At 40.3% G+C, this 17,078-nt stretch overlaps 2 protein-coding genes across 4 annotated transcripts in view; one reads left to right on the top strand and one right to left on the bottom strand.

Annotated features, from left to right (window-relative positions):
- Positions 1 to 17,078, top strand: part of KCNQ1 (potassium voltage-gated channel subfamily Q member 1) — a 409,094-nt gene that overhangs the window by 18,561 nt on the left and 373,455 nt on the right. The gene's annotated exons all lie outside the window — the stretch shown is intronic.
- TRPM5 (transient receptor potential cation channel subfamily M member 5) overlaps positions 1 to 17,078 on the bottom strand; it is a 54,442-nt gene that overhangs the window by 18,193 nt on the left and 19,171 nt on the right. For 2 of the 3 annotated variants that reach the window (XM_083838808.1, XM_083838807.1), the window contains exons 6-16: positions 16,341 to 16,521; positions 14,120 to 14,184; positions 12,784 to 12,975; positions 11,503 to 11,602; positions 10,544 to 10,662; positions 9,616 to 9,957; positions 7,482 to 7,613; positions 6,237 to 6,360; positions 3,321 to 3,466; positions 2,446 to 2,558; positions 805 to 900 (exon numbers count right to left, since the gene is read on the bottom strand). In XM_083838808.1, the coding sequence (XP_083694934.1) occupies positions 805 to 900; positions 2,446 to 2,558; positions 3,321 to 3,466; positions 6,237 to 6,360; positions 7,482 to 7,613; positions 9,616 to 9,957; positions 10,544 to 10,662; positions 11,503 to 11,602; positions 12,784 to 12,975; positions 14,120 to 14,184; positions 16,341 to 16,521 (1,610 nt within the window). The remainder of the gene's footprint in view (positions 1 to 804; positions 901 to 2,445; positions 2,559 to 3,320; positions 3,467 to 6,236; positions 6,361 to 7,481; positions 7,614 to 9,615; positions 9,958 to 10,543; positions 10,663 to 11,502; positions 11,603 to 12,783; positions 12,976 to 14,119; positions 14,185 to 16,340; positions 16,522 to 17,078) is intronic. The other variant, XM_083838809.1, reaches the window with a different exon arrangement.

The raw sequence follows: 17,078 nt of genomic DNA, 5'->3' as shown, positions 1-17,078 counted from the left end.
GTTAAATACAAGCAGATGTTTAGCTCCTGTTAGCTATTAAGTGAACTGTGTATTAATCAAAAGTTTTTCTGTCCTGACTTAAGTCCTTGTGGCCTTCCAGGTTTTGCTAAGGAGTGTGCGGTTGAAGTATAGGGTGTGGCTCAGAAGTTCTGAATTGTGGCTGTATGAGAGCCCTTGAGCAACTGCCTCTTTGTGCTTAGTTCCCCATTTCTGTAATGCTTCCCGTAGAACATAAGTCTGTTGTACTTCAGGTTCCTCAGGGCCAGTTGTGTGTCTTTTTTTTTTTTTTTTAATGAAGAGGACTAGTATAGCGGGAAGCTGACTACATAAGTTCCCAGGTACTGCTGTTTGCAAGTATTTCTGTTGCTGCCTTTATAGGGAAGTATGCAGTGATGCACTAGAGTTATGCAAGAGTTAGCTGAGAACCTTCTTTCTGCTGAGCTCAGTAATCCTATAGGGGAGTATAGTTCCTAAATCTGATGTATATCAGCTATTGCCAGCTGAAGGGAATCTCAGGAAATGCATTCTGATTCCCCAGGTATTGACCAGATTCTTAGTTCTGTAAAAATGGCCTGCTCATGAGATATAAAGTTGTCTCCTTAGATATGGTGCTATAACCCTGTTTATCTTCTGTATTCCTTTTACAGAGCAACAGCAATCAGAGGGAGCAGCACTTTTTGAGGAGTAATGACTTTCATGGCCATTCAACTGCTCCTTAGGATCATTAGCTGATCAGTAATCCCCAAGAAGTGTCCGGTACTTTGTAGTCACAAAAATTGTGTTGACTGATGGTTTTAAACTTACCTATATTCTTCCTTAGAAAGAAACAAAGTCCTTTCTGTATCTGAACTGTCCAGCTCTCTAAATGGCTCTGGTTCTTTCTTTGACTGCTTTTCCTCGCTGTATGGAAATAAACTCATTAGTTGAAAGACAGTGGTTAGCAATTCTTCGCTACTGAACTGGCATTCCTGCAGAACGGTTTGCATATAGTTATTTTGGACTTGCTCTGCTGAAAAGCTATCAAATATGCATAATCCTTAGCTCTGCAATTTCTTTTTATTTGAAAGCTAAAGTCAGCCACAAGATTCAAAGGAGAAATTATAATCAACGTGTTCCAAAAAAATGGAGCGAGATGCTCAGTTTCCTCAAAATAATTAGAAAAGAATTTGAGCAGAAATAGACCCCTCAATCAGTCCTAGAAGACAATACCCCAATGCTCCATTCCTGGATGCTCTCAGTAGCACTTCAGACAGGAAATGCCAGGAAGCATTAGGGTATGTGTGTCAACTCTTGCATTTCCAGGGAAAGGAGAAATGTCCTCAACAGAACAAATTTGGAAAGGCCTCCTTTGAATAAGAATCTAGTGGGTGGCATCCCTAACTATGGCAGGGGGGTTAGAACTAGGTGATCTTCAAGGTTCGTTCCAACCCTAGCCATTCTATGGTTTAAACCCTTCTATGAAAACTTTGACAGTATTTCACATTAAATTACTTGGATTTGTGAAGCTGGCAACCACTAGTCCTAGAAAAAAAAAAAAACATCTTTAGTGATACTAGCAGAATGGAAGTCTTAGGTCAGGAATGACAAACAGGCTTTCCTCTTTCTTTATAAGTAGTTTAACAGCTAAGCATGTGTATTTCTTAATAGCAGGTCATTCCATAATGCCAGTTCTGATTATTTGTATCTCTGACTTTCACAATACTTGGAGGTTTTCCTAAAGTTTCAGTTCTTAGATTCTTATGACTGTGTCTGAGCATCGTGGCTGCTTTTTTTTTCTTTTCTGTTTTGCTTGGTTTGCTTTGGTGATTTTATTTTTTCTTTGAAGAAAGCCTAAGATTCTAGCCTCTTCGCTGTGACAAAAAGCTGAAAACTATGAACTCCAAAGCTGTGCCTGCAGAATACTACAAAGAGATCTCCCAAGATGTTAAATTAGAAAATCTTAATTGGTTTCATATGAGTCCTGTGGTTTTAAGCTTGACTTTTGGTTCCCAAGGCTTGTGGCTGCTAGTTCTGCTTTGTGATGGTTGTTTTTACTGTTAAGATACTGAGGTTTGAACCAGGCATCTTCACATCTAGAAATAGATGGTGCTATGTCTGGAGATATCCTCTATATGCTATGTGTTACTGTATATGCTGTACATTCAAGTGGAGCTGACAGAATCCCAACAGGCTTTTCTGTGGACTGTACAAAATAAAGTGATCTAGGTGAAACTGACATTGGCTTTTGAAGTATTAGAATAAACACAGCACTAGCCCAGTACATACAAATAACTCAGTCCCACAGCAAACTAATTTGGTCAAGAGTGGTGCAGTCCTTTTGTTAACCTTCTGAGGTGATATTACTGTATTTATCCTTCACATAAGAAATTTTCAGTTTGGATTTTTTTTTTCATGACTTATTTTTCTTCCTTTACTTATCTCTTGCACTCAAATATTTGTTTTTACCTGAATGCTATTAAATTTGTGTAGATCAGGAAAGGACACCAGAATCCACAGATTAACTTCAGTATCTGCGTGCTTGTGGACATGTCTCCCCACCATATTTTTGTTAGGAAGGCCTGAAATTCAATAAAACAAGAAATGGCTTTGGCATCATAAAAATATAGGTGCATCTATGTTCTGTGGCTCCTAAGACAAGTAAAGGTTAGGCAATGCTCTGAAAACCTTAAGAGCAGGCACACCTTCAGAGCATATGGGCACTTTGCATGTCCTTCTGCAGTTGTTTTTTAGTATGCCAAGAGTTATGAGAGAACAGTGGAAAGAACTGTAATTCAAGTGGAATAGAAGAACATCTGTACTGCTGAGGAAGTGCAAGTCAGCCACTGGGAGCTAAAAGCACCATCACTCTTAATTTAGTTTTGTGTATGTGGATAGAACTCAGGTTCTGGGGGTGAAACTGAACAGTAATTTGATTTAACTTTTATCAATGAGCTTCTCTGAATCTGAATGAGCTCTGTTAAGGAGCTACCTCATATCCTTGAGCAGCTTCATTGTGCCTCAGGCAGATTTTAAGTGCTTTCCTGATGGTTTTCTCTGAGCAATGGAGGAAAAAGCACAGGATGAAATGAGGGCTAAACATTGTATTCAGTGCGTTGGTCTGGAGGCTAACTGGATAAAAGGGACAAGAGTATTGTTTTGCCAGATATGCAGCATGACATCCTCTTCATCCAGTGCCAGGGAGAGTGAACAGTTCCCTCTTCAAAGAATGTCTCTGATCTGAACATATTTCATGGGGCCATTCGGTTGTTGTACTATCCTCTTTTGTGTCCAACATCATGCTTAAAGGCCCTGGTGGTAGGGGAAGTGTCTGTAGAACTTACCTGGACACCATCATGTGCAAAGAAAGACTTCGCATCTGCTTTTGTAGCCAGTTGAAGGCAGGTGGTTTTGCTCCAGTACTGATTTTTTCTTACCAACAGAGCAAATGCTCTCTCCTCGCTGTTGCGGTAGCATTCACTGAACAATTCTGCCAAATGAAGGAAATGTAGACAAACGGATCTTGTCATTTAAAAACAAAAAATGTGAGGCAAGAGGGTGATGTATGTAGGGTGCAACATCTGCCAGATGCGTCTGTTGCACTAAAGAGTTCTGCAAGGCTGCAATAGTTAAAAAGTCCAAGAGCTGAGATGAAGTGGATAGGAGAGAGGAACAATCCTGGACACAAAAATAACTCTGAAGAGGGCAGATGTAATGAATTTGCTTTGGTGGGGGAAAAAAATACTGGAATTGTAATTTTAAAATTCCCACTATCTGCAGGAAGGTATGAAGCAAATCTCAGGACTTCCTCACTTCTTTCCATCTGCATACTTCCTTCTCAGCTCTGGGGTGCTCTATTTTTGTTGTTTGATCTCCTGTGGAAAAGTATTTCCTTCTCAGTTTCACAGACATGTCTTGGAAACATCAGTATATCTTATAATCACTCATCTGTAGCTGCCTTGTGTGGAGCTTTAGGCAGCACCGAGTCAAAGCAAATCCCAGAGGAGATCTTCCTACACTTTGAAGAATGAGTTGCCACGCTACTCCCTTTCCCCTGAATAGACTAAACAAAAGGAGCAGCTCAGGTTTGACATGTAGCCAATGAATGCTTTGTTTAAGACACAGATATTTGACATAAAATAGTATTAGACTTGATAGTGCATTGTGGCATAGATCTGTTTCAAGAGAAGCTTGTTCTGTAGCTCAGAAACTCAGATAAATAGTACAGAAAGTCAAGGTTTTCTCGTTAGACAAAATCTGACTTCTTGTCTCATTCTAATTCACTTGATTATCTCAGTACCTTTCCTAGGCCAGCCTACACCTTGTTGTTACACTGTAAGGGCTGGGGAAAGGATCGAGTTCACTTAAAATACGCTGATTTGCGGATTTCTTTTGCAGTTAACATGGTATTTATCATTCTTAAAGAATGTTTGCTCTACATAATATTGATAGTATTATCTGGGCCAGAAATGGAAATTGAGGACCTGATCTCATGGTTACCAAAGCCAAGGAACAGGCTGCTGTGTATTGGATTATGCCCTTTAATTCCATGGCTAAATTGTTGGAGTCCTGTGAGCTCCATCCTGGAGCGATGGGCTGAGGTCAACTGCATGAAGTTCAACAAGGCCAAGTGCCGGGTCCTGCACCTGGGCTGCAACAACCCCAAGCAGAGCTACAGGCTGGGAGATGAGTGGCTGGAAAGCTGCCTGGCCGAGAAGGACCTGGGAGTATTGGTGGATAGTCGGCTGAATATGAGCCAGCAGTGTGCTCAGGTGGCCAAGAAGGCCAACGGCATCCTGGCCTGTATAAGAAGCAGTGTGGCCAGCAGGTCTAGGGAAGTGATTGTGCCCCTGTACTCGGCTCTGGTGAGGCCGCACCTGGAGTAGTGTGTTCAGTTTCGGGCCCCTCGCTACAGGAAGGACATGGACGTGCTCGAGCGAGTCCAGAGAAGGGCGACCAAGCTGGTGAGGGGTCTGGAGAACAAGTCTTACGAGGAGCGGCTGAGGGAGCTGGGCTTGTTCAGCCTGGAGAAGAGGAGGCTCAGGGGCGACCTCATCGCTCTCTACAGTTACCTGAAAGGAGGCTGTAGAGAGGTGGGGGTTGGTCTATTCTCCCACGTGCCTAGTGACAGGACGAGGGGGAATGGGCTAAAGTTGCGACAGGGGAGTTTTAGGTTGGATGTTAGGAAGTACTTCTTTACCGAAAGGGTTATTAAGCATTGGAACGGGCTGCCCAGGGAGGTGGTGGAGTCACCATCCCTGGAGGTCTTTAAAAGACGTTTAGATGTAGAGCTTAGGGATATGGTTTAGTGGAGTACTTAGTGTTAGGTCGGAGGTTGGACTCGATGATCTTGAGGTCTCTTCCAACCTAGAGAAATCTGTGAATCTGTGATTATATGAGTGCTGTAGTTTTTAAAAATAGTAATGGCCCTGTAAAAGGAGCGTGAAATGTGGTCTGTGTATAAATAATGTATCAATGTCTGCATGAGCCTTCAGGAGCGTGATGTACTAGTTCGAAGGGCAAAGAGTTTCTGGATTTCCACATGCACTGTATTCTAAAGCCCTCTTTTCACAGCAGCATGACCTTTGGGTACAAATTGGACTGATGTCAGAACAGCAGAGAATCTCGTGTGCAAATATCTGTTTTTAAACCAAGCTGAGGAGAGAGGACTTGGCATTCCAGTGCTGTGGATGCCTGAATGCTGGCTGCTGTAGGGTGGAGCGTCTTGTCTGCTCTTAAGCCGATCTGAACCTTGCTTGGACTTTGGCAGTTCAGTTAGCCCACTTTTGGGTGAGGTAGTCTCAAATTATTTTTAGCAGAGAAGTTATGCCTTCAAATTTGGTGCTCTATTACGTGGCCCATACGGAGTGAGGTTGATGTTGCAGGGCAACGAGACTGCCATGAGCCCAGAAGTGTTCTGGTTATTCTGTCTTGCCTGTCGTTGCAATACACCTTGTGCTAAGGTCAGACACTTAAAATACCAATATGCAGCAAGGGAGAAACTTCTTCCATGCATCCCAGCGGTCAGCCTTAGAACACTGATTTTTCCAGAATGAGAATTTGGAGTTTTAGTCCTCCTTCTGTGGTATTTGAATGCTTGATACTGGTTGTGTTAAATTGCTCATGACAGTTGACCTTTTACAACTTCTTGAGGGTTTTGGTGTGTGTGTTATTTGTTGTTGTTTTTTTCCCCCCTACTTGCTTGTCTTCCAGTGGCCTCTGGAAACTGTTGATGCTGTTAAATAGCTGCCATTACTTACCGACAGCGAGCTGCTCATACTTGGCTTCTTTCATTATACGTGCTACTTCTGTCTTTGTCTCCAGGTGAGACATCTCCCTAAGGATCTTACAGGCTGCCAGAGCTGAAGCTACACCCTCCTGACCCTGTAAAATTGAAAGGTGTTACCAGTCTGAAATTCTCAACTGGGGACGCTTCACTAATGAATAACAAATTCATGCCTGTCTTCCCTTGGAAGAACCTTCCCTAAAATACAGACTTGAAAGTTTAAACTGTCTGCAGAAATTACAGTTTTGATCATATTTGAGAGTCAAAAACCATGCGTTAGTAGTTCTTGTGCCTTATGAAGCTGGTGACACCTGGGTATGTTTGACCTTAGGGGGCCTGATTTGGGGTAGCAGTTGAGGACCTAGAGGAGAAGAGTGGGTTATGGAAATAGAACAAAACACTCTTATACTGTTCAGTTTCCTAGAACATGGCTGTGCTGAGACCCTGCATAAGGACATATGTGAAAGGAGGGAGCACAGCTGGTAGAGGCACAACAGTAACACACAGCAGAGAAATGTGCTTTCTGGTAACAGGGCTCCACAAACACAAGGCCCTCCAAGGCGCAGATGTGTCTGCATGCACATGCTCACTGGCTGAAGAGCTGTGCTGCAGTTTATCTCCCTTCACATGACCCCTCTGGGCCAGATGCAGCTAGCTGGATGCTTGCAGATGGAGCTGTGTCTGGCCTCTGGAGCAGGAGGGGGAAGAAACAGAAACTGTGGCACTGCAGATGTATGAGATGGCCTCAGCTGTGGAAGGGTGCAAAACAGGAGTCAATTATGCCAGTTCAAAGCTCAGTCCCTGGGACTGTGATGCTGTTGTTCCCTACATATCCAGCAAATAAGCTGAAGATGCTCAATCGCACTGTCATCCTGCTAAAGTGCAAAAAATTGACCTGTTATAGAAGGAACAAAATCTGAGACTGACTGGTGAGTCATCAGCAGCAAGGAAGACAAGGGTCAGCTCTGCAGCTGAAGTTAATCAGCAGTTTCAGGCTGTGCTGATTTACACCTGCTGCTGTTCTGTTCTACCTCTCTGTCAGGTCCCCTGGCCCTTGCTGGCATGAGACACGCTGAGATGAAAGGTGCTATAAATGTGCATCCAGTATTTCAGAAGCAAACCTATCTATCATCTGAGCTTCAAGGCTGAGCAAAAAACCACCTCATGTACATGAAATATGACAATACCTCACCTGAAGGAGCTATAGCTCGATGCTTACCATAGCCCAGAAATAGTTTGCCATCTTGTGCCGATTTTGAAGTACTGCCCATACAAACAAATCCCTCCAAGGATTTTTACTTTTCTGGTTCATGTCCAAGGGCCCAGGTAATTGCCTTGTATTTGTTTTATCCTGAAATACATTTTTCAGAAATTAAAACCTGCTTTGCAATTCCATTCCATGCAAATGACATGATCTAAGCAGCCCCTGGCCTTGCCAGCCACTTCATAGTCTTTTGATTTTTATTTTTTTTCTTTCTCCTGTGGGTCTGAGGTAATTAGTTCATTCTGTACTGAATCAAAGGACCCTTGTGTCCCTGGTATAACTCAATATGTGTGAGAATGTTCTGGATGAAACCATGACTCCACTGAAGTCGATGGCAAAGCTCTTATTGACTTTATTAAGGCCAGGGTTTCACCGCTGGTGTGTAATATCATACAAGACAGACCTGTGATTAACTAATCTGAGCTGGCCAAGGTTATATCAGATTCTGCTCAACTGCCACAGAGGATGTGGTTTCAGAGAAAAGGGAACAAAAAGCATTTTATTTAAACAGGAATAAGTCACACCAAGGCCCTGTACATGACAAGAATAGAGCATGTCAGTGCTCTCTTTCTAGTCTTTCCTTTGAGAAACCTCTTCCTCATGCAGGGAGTATTTTAAGCAGAACGGTGCTTATTCCTTTAGTGCTTGATTTAAAAAAAAAAAAAAAAAAAAACTCTCCAGAGAAAGTATGGCAACTTATGTCAAGTCCTGAACTTAAAGTATATTTTAAAATTGTCTGTATATCTATTGCGTTAATTAGAAGCAGCCAGAGCGGCGTGTGGTTTTTTTCTAAAACGAGTTTATGCAAGGATATTTTTGAAATCACTTGAACTATGGGGTTCTGTTCAAATTTATATTATTGGTTTGGTTCCCCCCCCTCCTTTTTTTTTTTTTTTGGTCTGTATTGAGCCATTTAATATACTAAATTGCATTGAAATCTAGAACAGAATTTAGTAGGAGCACACTGGTATCCCACTACAGTGATGCTCTTAGTATTGCCAATGTTATTGGGATTGGGCTGCCAGTCACAACCATGGAAAGAAGCTTTTAAGAAGGTGGGGAACAAAAACTGTTAGGCAGTGTGCTCTTGTATCTGACTTGGGTCTTATTTGCATCAGTTGGTTTTAGGTCAGTTACTGCCAAATTCTGCAAAGGTGAGATTGCAGTGGAGAACTTTTATTTCTGTAAGGTGTTACCCCAAATTATCTATTCTTGTGCACAGGGAAAACCTGCCTAGATTCAAACTTGGATAGTTTTTTGTACTACTGATTAATTCAGCAAAGCTTTATTAAAGCAAAAATGATTGGAGTTATGTCTCAAATGACAATTTATCTTGGAGTTTAAAAAGTTCTGAGATTAAACTAGAACTTTGCAAATAACAAAAGTTTTAATTGCTATATTACTCTAGAACTCTGATCTTTACCAAGTTTCCCTGTACTTCTCTGGAAATCAACTTGGATGCATGATTTCAAGTGCTTTGCAAGAACTTTGGTATTTCTGAGTTTCATTCAAAATGAAAAAAAATCTATTGCAAAAATGCAGACATTCCACAGTGGTACTATGCTATCATGCTATCCTTTTTCAAGTATTACTTCAAACAACTGTTCTCATTTCTTGCTGTGTTATGTCACTCAATAATAAGATTATAATGACCTAAAGGCAACCATCATGCACTGCACATTATTGAATATTAGGTCTGCTTCTATATAGTATAAATCCATGAATAGTTTTGCTTACAGAGGTTACCGTTTTCAAGGCTTAACTTAAAAACAGCGTGAGTGCAGACCTGGGACTGAAAATTTTAACTCTAGTTCAAGGTACAGTAAAACCCTGCATGGCAGAGGGGGAGAAAGAGGAATTGCAAACTGTTTATCTTAGAAATTCCTTTCTTTTACTCTTTAATCTTGAAATCTAAAAAACTAGACCATTTTTAGCTGTAAGATTAATGAGCTAATAAAAAAAAAAAGAGGGAAACCAAAGTTTTCTTCCATTTCCTTCTTTGTCCCATCCCCGAAGCCAAGGAATGGCCAAAACTTTTCAAATTCTAAATTGCAGAGGATCAGATTTATGGTGGAAAGTTGTAACTCACAGATCTCTTCTTGCCTCCGTGTCTGAGATCTTGATAGAAACCTTTGCATGCATCATGGAGAAAATCCTTGAGAACTCTAGAAACTTCACTGAGAGTGAAGAGTGGGTAGGACTCCTGCTGCTGCTGACCTGTGAGCCCTGCCAAGGTCACTTTGCTTTCCTCATGTTTCTTCAGTAGAAGTTTGTAGAGGAGACACTTCTGAGAAATGGAACAGTAGAGTCTCTGCAGACGACTGTATGTCAGGAATTCGGATATGTTGGCCCCATTGTCAATAAATAACTTTACAAATTCTGGTTTGTCATTGATCAGAGCATCCATCATCACTTCCTCCAGGTCACAGGACTAGATTGATTGAAGGAGGAGGAATGGGGGAAAAGAAGGAAGAAAAATTGTGGGTTTAGAGATATTCATGGATGAATAAGGGAAGGAGGTAAAATTTACTGTTAGGACATGTACATTTTGCCTTACAACAGGTCAGCTGTGGGTATGATGAGAAAGAGGGATAGAACTACGTAGAAAATGTCCATGTAAACATTAATATTAAAACACTAGCACAACTAGCATGCTGTAGGAGTTGTGGTGATGTTCAGGTACCCACTGCACTGGGTATTTACGTAGCAGTTAGAAACAGTGGTTTGCATGCTTAAAGGTCTGTACAGAAAGGGGTGTGGGGGTAAGGGTTCTTGCCCCCAAAGGCTTAAGAAAAAGAACTCGAACACTAAATTATTCACCTGTCTTCCCCCATTATCATCTGGGGAGCAGGACGGGAACCAGAAAGACATCTTAAGCAAGGATGTTATGGCTGCCTAATCTCTTAGTGAGGAATGCAGGTAGTGCTGAAAACTGAGACCTTTTTTGGCAGTATGTTTGTGTCCCACACCCATTGGATTACACGCCGATTGGCCTCTAAGGCAATAAAACCTTGTACCTTCCATTCCACATCACCATTGAATATTTCACTTTTAGCTATGTCCACTCTGTTCCAGGCCACTGCCAACTTCAGTTCATCCAAATATTCCTGGGCCTCCTGACTGTGACTTTTACAGGCTGGAACAAATAAGAAAGACAAATTCAGTACTTTACACTAGTTACATTTAATTCAATATAGTATTGGTAATTTGATTGGCAAAATGAGCTCTTCAGTTATCACGGATTTGTGGGTCACTAAACCAGGAACCCTTCACAGGTGTTTTTCTCCTAATTTAAGAAATATTAATCTAAAACCTCATATTTTTTGAATATTTTAGTGGCTAAATTCTCTTAAAACATCAAATTAAATTAGTATTTTAAGAAAGACCCTGATCTGCAGAAATTGGGGAGGGTGAGGCTATTGTTTTTGTCTTGTTTTAATTAGCACATGAGGAATAGAATGTATTTTTCCCCCAAGGCTAAAATTAGGCTAGTCTAACACAAATTGAAAGGGCTGGCAGAGCAAGTAATGTATTTCAGAAGAGACAGTGAAGGTTTTTTATAGAAAAACTTGGTTGTACTTGGTTGTTTCTGGAACTAAGGTAGTTCAAGTCTGCTTGTGTTTTCTGTTGTGTGTGTTGTTTTTTTTGTTAATGGCTTGTAAATTGAATAACTGTTACAGTATATTTCAGTTCTTCTACTGCCTCTACTACTAAGAGAAGCAAGCAGTGAAATAAAGGACTAATTAAAATAATACTATACAATAAATAGCATGAGAGTAAAAAGCAAACACTAGTTTAATGCTAGGTTCAAGAGCTAAGGTAACTGCCAGTTACTTTGTCAATAAGCAAGCAGAACAACTCTTCATTAGAAATGAAATCTTATCCAATAGCCAACTGAACTTGCTCTGGACAAGAATAAAATATATTTATGGCACAGTGAGGTCAAATAACAAAGTATTACAATTATTGTTCTTACCTTTTACTAAAGCTTTTAAAATGACTGTGTCTAGTTCTGAATCGTCTTGCTCAAAGTTGTGCAGAGTTAGAAGATGTTGGTGTGAAATAATGTTCTGAATCTATTGGGAGTTGAAACAGAAATCATTTAACCCACTGTCTAAACACTAATGTCTAAGAGCCCAGCGTAGACCACATGTACAGCATTTCCCGGAGAACTTGCATTCTAAATGCAAAGCATTTAGTATTTAGCATTAGAGGTTTGGCAAGAAGATGAAAATTATTAGCTTTCCATATAAATAGGTCCTGAGGCAAGGAGGGAGTTGTCCTTTCCAGCATTGCATAGCATGATAGGAGGAACAGAAAAAAGCATTTAAAAGCATGGTCTCTAAAGCTTCTTTGAGTAAAAGTCATAGAATCTGACACATACAGTATTCTCCTTCTGACTCTCTGAGTTTTGTTTCTCATAGTGCAGCTGCACCAGGGCTTTCTGAGCATCTGGCAATCTTGCTTCTTGATGCCCTCCATCTCCTTTTCTTAGTGATCTGACGAAGTTCTCCCTAACGGAATTAGCATGTGGAATTTCAAAGCTAAGAATTACAGTGAGAACTGCAAAGAATATGTAGTGGGTGAGGTTTTGTGGGCTTCATTTGTGTCAGAGGCATACAGTGTTCTTCAATCTTCACATGAAGACAATGTCAAAGTATTTTTTTTGTTTCTTAAACGTTTATCCATAATGTCTTGAGGCACACTCACCGGCCTTAAACCAAAGAGTAAAGAAAATCTATGGATCTCTTTTGTCTTTCTTTTTTAAGAATACATATAACCAACAATAGATAGGATAACTTCTAAACACCCTTTGTTCTTGTTAATTGATTCATGCATGCCCACAATTAGGTTTTCCACTTAACAGCTGTAGATCATGAATTAGGTTTCTTCTGTCACAGCTGCACAAGCTCCACAGCTGTGGAGGATAAATAATGCTTCATGTCCTCCAGAAGGACTCAGGGATTCTTGGGTGCTGGCTGTTACTTGAGGAAATAACTGAGAAAGAACAGAGCCCTTGGTGTTCAGCTGAATCACTAGGACAAAGTAGCTTGTATGATCAACTGACCCCTTGATTTTAGTGTTAGAGAGGTATATGGCATTAGCAACAGAGCAATGGAGTATCCAAAACTTTTGGGGAGTGCATTTTCAATCTGCACTGAATGGACTACTGAAGCTAGGAACAGTACGAGAGAGCTTGTGAACATGATGCATGTAATTATCAAATGTTTCATGCAGTTATCAAACATGAGCTCACTGTTGCTGTCCACTGGAGAATGTCCTTCCACAAGAAACTTTCTGCAGGGAATTTCTCCTTAAATTGCTTTTCAACAGCTTCTGGCACGATAAGCTGTGGCTCATTCATGAATGCAGCTAAGATGTCAGCTGTACCTCCAGACCCTGCTAAGATAAGCCAGGGAGCAGAATTTTCCAAACCGATGCAAATCCTCTGTAGTTTAAAAAGTACATTTTTAGAATTCATACACGCAATAAAATGTTATGCAAAGAAGAAAGATTCCTTGCAAACTAGGAATAAATATGTACCTAAATCAGATTCATTCTGGAGTCAGTCCAGACTCCTCTAGACTCTTGAGATTTTTTTTTTGACTTTGTAGCAGATTGTCCATGTTATAAGTCCCTGATTATAGTGCTTTCCATGACACGTTCTGAGTAGCTAACCATCCGGATTTGGACAGGCAATGCATAAAACCTCTTTGTCCATGACTGGTTGTCTGTTTTTTGTTTTTCCCCTCTCCTCTCCCTAATCCTTCCCTACAGCTGTTTGTAGTTCAGCATGGTCAAGTGCAAGAGGAGTGCTATACAGGAATTCTCAGAAGGCTTTTCTGGCTGCTAAACCTAGCTATACATTCTGAAAACTGTATCTCTTTAAAGGTACAGTAGAGTATTTGTCTTCAGCTGAGAGTATTATCAAAAAAAAAAAAAGCCATGCTGACATTGACTGCTACAAAGTACTAAAATAAAATATCAGAAAAAGTAAAATAGATATTATAGAGTATCTCCTAGTCAACAGGTTCTGGAAGTTGTGGAAGTGCTCAGAAAAATTCATAACTGATCCTTCACTGAACAGGATATGGGAGCGTTAGCAGGCAACTCTCCAGTCTTCTATCATACAAGGTATTTTTGCTCAGGGGAAGTAGGACACTATAATTTGAAAGTGGAATATCTAGAAAACCTGGTCTTGTGTTTCCTTGGAGCTCTGTGACAGTTCTCTCTCTTGCTGAATAATTAATCCTTTTGTATGTCATTTCAAGTAATAGCACAGTATTTCTACTCTACTAAATTTGAAGCTGACTTCTGAGGTTTTGTTCTGGTTTTGAATTTTTTCTTTGCACTGTACTAGCTGGCAGTAGAAGCCTTAATGATCTGCTGGCACCTTTTCAAAATGAAATATTTCTTCCAAAAAAATATGGTCAATTTTAACATTAACAGAATTTAGTTCTTAACTGGCGTATAGATCTAAATTTTGACTTTATGTAAAGTGCCAATACATGTATTTGTCATCCAACCATTTTCCAGTAATTTAGTATTTAGCACCATTTTTTTTTTTTCTTAAATTACAAACAGCTTCTTACCTCAAGTGTGCCTGGTCCTCCATTTACCAGTAAGCAAAGCACAGGAATCTCAATGCTACCTGTTCCTGTGAAATACATGGTTTAAAGAAGAAAACAATAAAGAGTTAACAGCTATCACAAGAACTATTGCTTTTCTGCTGTTCCCTTTAAAGTACTTCTATTATGTCCTGTTTCAGTACCTACCAAAACTTGAAACTGCAGGCAACTGCAGAAGCAAGTGGCAAAGGAAGAAAATAACACTATGGCCCAGCAGACAGGGCCCTAGTCTAGGATTCAGGACCAAGGCACATTTGCCATAAACGTTCGTGTGATCCCTGGCAAGTAGTTCAGTTTCTTCACACCACTGTATGCCTCAGCTGCAAAATATGGATATTGGCACTTCTGTACATCACAGCACTGTTGACTTAAGGTGTTTGTTTACCATATACTCTTTATCACTCTGATTAAACAGCCTAAAATATCATTCAGTACAGTCTAATGTGGTCACTATCAATAGTCTTTTATTTTTAGAGTAGTGCTATATTTAAAAGAAATGCCTTTGTAACTTCTTCTATGGCTGCAGGGGAAGAAATGATGAAGGCATCCCTGTTCATCCATTCTCCCACAGGTATCCACTTATTTCTAAATGGCTTATACACTGTAAACACCAAACTCAGAATTCTGAAGATGACTATAGATTGGCCTAGGAGAGCTCTATCAGAACAGCAGCATCATGAGATTAATGCCTCTTATAGTTGGAAGATAAAAAGGTATTTGATTCAAATAGTTTTTTGATGTTTCCCTTTGTAGGTCTTCCAGTCTCTACTATTTGTTGCATCTGTTGTGGGATGACTACAAAGATAAGGTAGAACTGAGCGGTAGTTTAGCCATGATTGGCAGGTAACTTCATTTGTTTTAGTGAATGGCATAGTATTGCCATACCTCTTTAAGGTGCTATTCTAGTTTGAAAAGTGACCCGTATGACTACAGAATCCTTGGGAAACATTTGTGGTTTTGAATCTTCTCCATTTAGCATAGATTTAGATGAAATTTACCCTTCTGTGTGTGGTGGTGGGGAATTCTGATGTGATATTGGGGAAGGTGGGAAGTCCTTAATTGCAAAGAATATTCAAAATACAAAAAAATTCCTTTGTATGATTTGTAGATATTTTAATAGGGAAATTCTGCATGACCTTATTAAAGTGTTTTAGTTCAGAAAGGTTAAATGGGTTTGCTGAACTTAAATGAACGGTATTCATTTTATTTATAGCAGATCTCATTGAACTCAGTATGTTCCAGTGAAATGTTTGTCAAATGAATCAGCATTTTTGGACAGAAAATTGTTCCACTGAGATTTGTTTGACCATATTGGTTTGCAAGAAGAAAGGGACTATTTTCCGATTGTCAGCACTGCAACCTCTGCCTACCATTACAGTCCACCTGTGGTCTTTCCCAACTGAGTCACAAGATAAGCATTCTTTGGGTGCATTCATGCTCTCAGGTATATCTGTGCAACCATACTCTGGGCTATGTGATTGAATACTTCAATGATGCATGAAAATGTGAATAATTGAGCTCTTTCTCCTCTGTTTTAGCTGTGCTAGCACTGCAGGTATTACAGAAACAAAGGAAAGGTGAAAGTAGTTGTATTAAGACTACAACTGAATTATTTCCACAAATTGCAACAGGAGGCCTGCCCAATGCTCAGTTCTCATTATAAACAAAGCTCACGTTGGTTTAGAGGGATGTTAGATGCTATGCTGTTTACCCAGGATAAAATCTTATCCTGAAACAAATATGGCTTAAAATTTTTCAAAATGCTTTGGCAAGTCTTTTCTCCCAGAGTGGGAGCAATTCAAGACTCTGTGTGAGAGGGGATAAAAGTATACAACAATGAACATCCATCTCTTAGAGCCACTGGCTAGGGCACTTAAACCAGGATTTATTTTCCATCTGTTGTGTTTTGAGGCAATTTGAGAGATGCTTTGAAGGTCAGCTTTGAGCTATGTTTAAGGAGATGCGATAAATGTCAGGATTTTTGGTTCAAAGAGCAGCTTTTTCAACTTAAGTCAGCTTAGTTCTGTCTCTTACACAATGACAACTGTGTTTACTTGATCTTGTTACCATCTATGTAGATGGTAAAGTGAGAACTGGAGTTGCCTTTGATAAGGCCAGGGACCCACATGTATCCATGTAATGTTGCTATTATTCAAGCTATAGGCTGTTTGTATAGTCTACTTACCACCATACCCAGTGCGCTGTTCTGAAATGTGCTTTTCCAAGGTGAGTCGTAGTTCAGTCGTTCTGTCTGGATCCTCTGGTGTTACATGATCCACCAAAATAAAATGGGAATGGTTGTGGTCCAGTGAATACAGTGGGCCTTGGACGTTATCATCTGATTGGTAATGTACAAGGCTTTCATCCTAGAGATAGGAGAGATGTGAGCATTTTCTGCAAAGCACAGTCTGCATTTCTATGTGCTTCATCTCCATTTTTCATGTTGTCTGTGCCATAACAGAGAGCACCACTTTTCATACACTTGAATAGCCTCTATGAAAAGGAAGGAGAAAGGAGTATTTGTTCCTTCTGAAAGGTGCTAGATATGATAGCCTGAAAGCTGACGTCCCTGAAGTACCCCTCTCAGGCTCTGCAAAGTATACTGACATTCGTAATCATCTCTAGAAAACAGGCATTTGTGCAGAGGTGCTGAAAGTGCTTGTACAAATGTTTGGGGCCATGAGACTAGATAACTGTGAATGAAGCCTTAATGTCTCAGAGGTCTAAAATCTGGTGGCACAAACAAGGGCAAACCTGTTCATTTCAGTAACATTTTCACCATGCTCAGACCAGTAGATAAGTCAGCCTGCTGACTATATCGATATTGATTTAAACACAGCTTAATTGACACGGTTATGTGAGGTCTCATGGTTATTCTTAATGTGGAAGCTGCATTCTAAAAATGTGACAGAGAACACAGGTA

This window comes from Anser anser (assembly GCF_964211835.1).
Source record: "Anser anser genome assembly, chromosome: 5".
NCBI lineage: Eukaryota > Metazoa > Chordata > Aves > Anseriformes > Anatidae > Anser > Anser anser.
The sequence above is the reverse complement of the archived record's forward strand: the minus strand, read 5'-3'. Positions and strand labels throughout refer to the sequence as shown.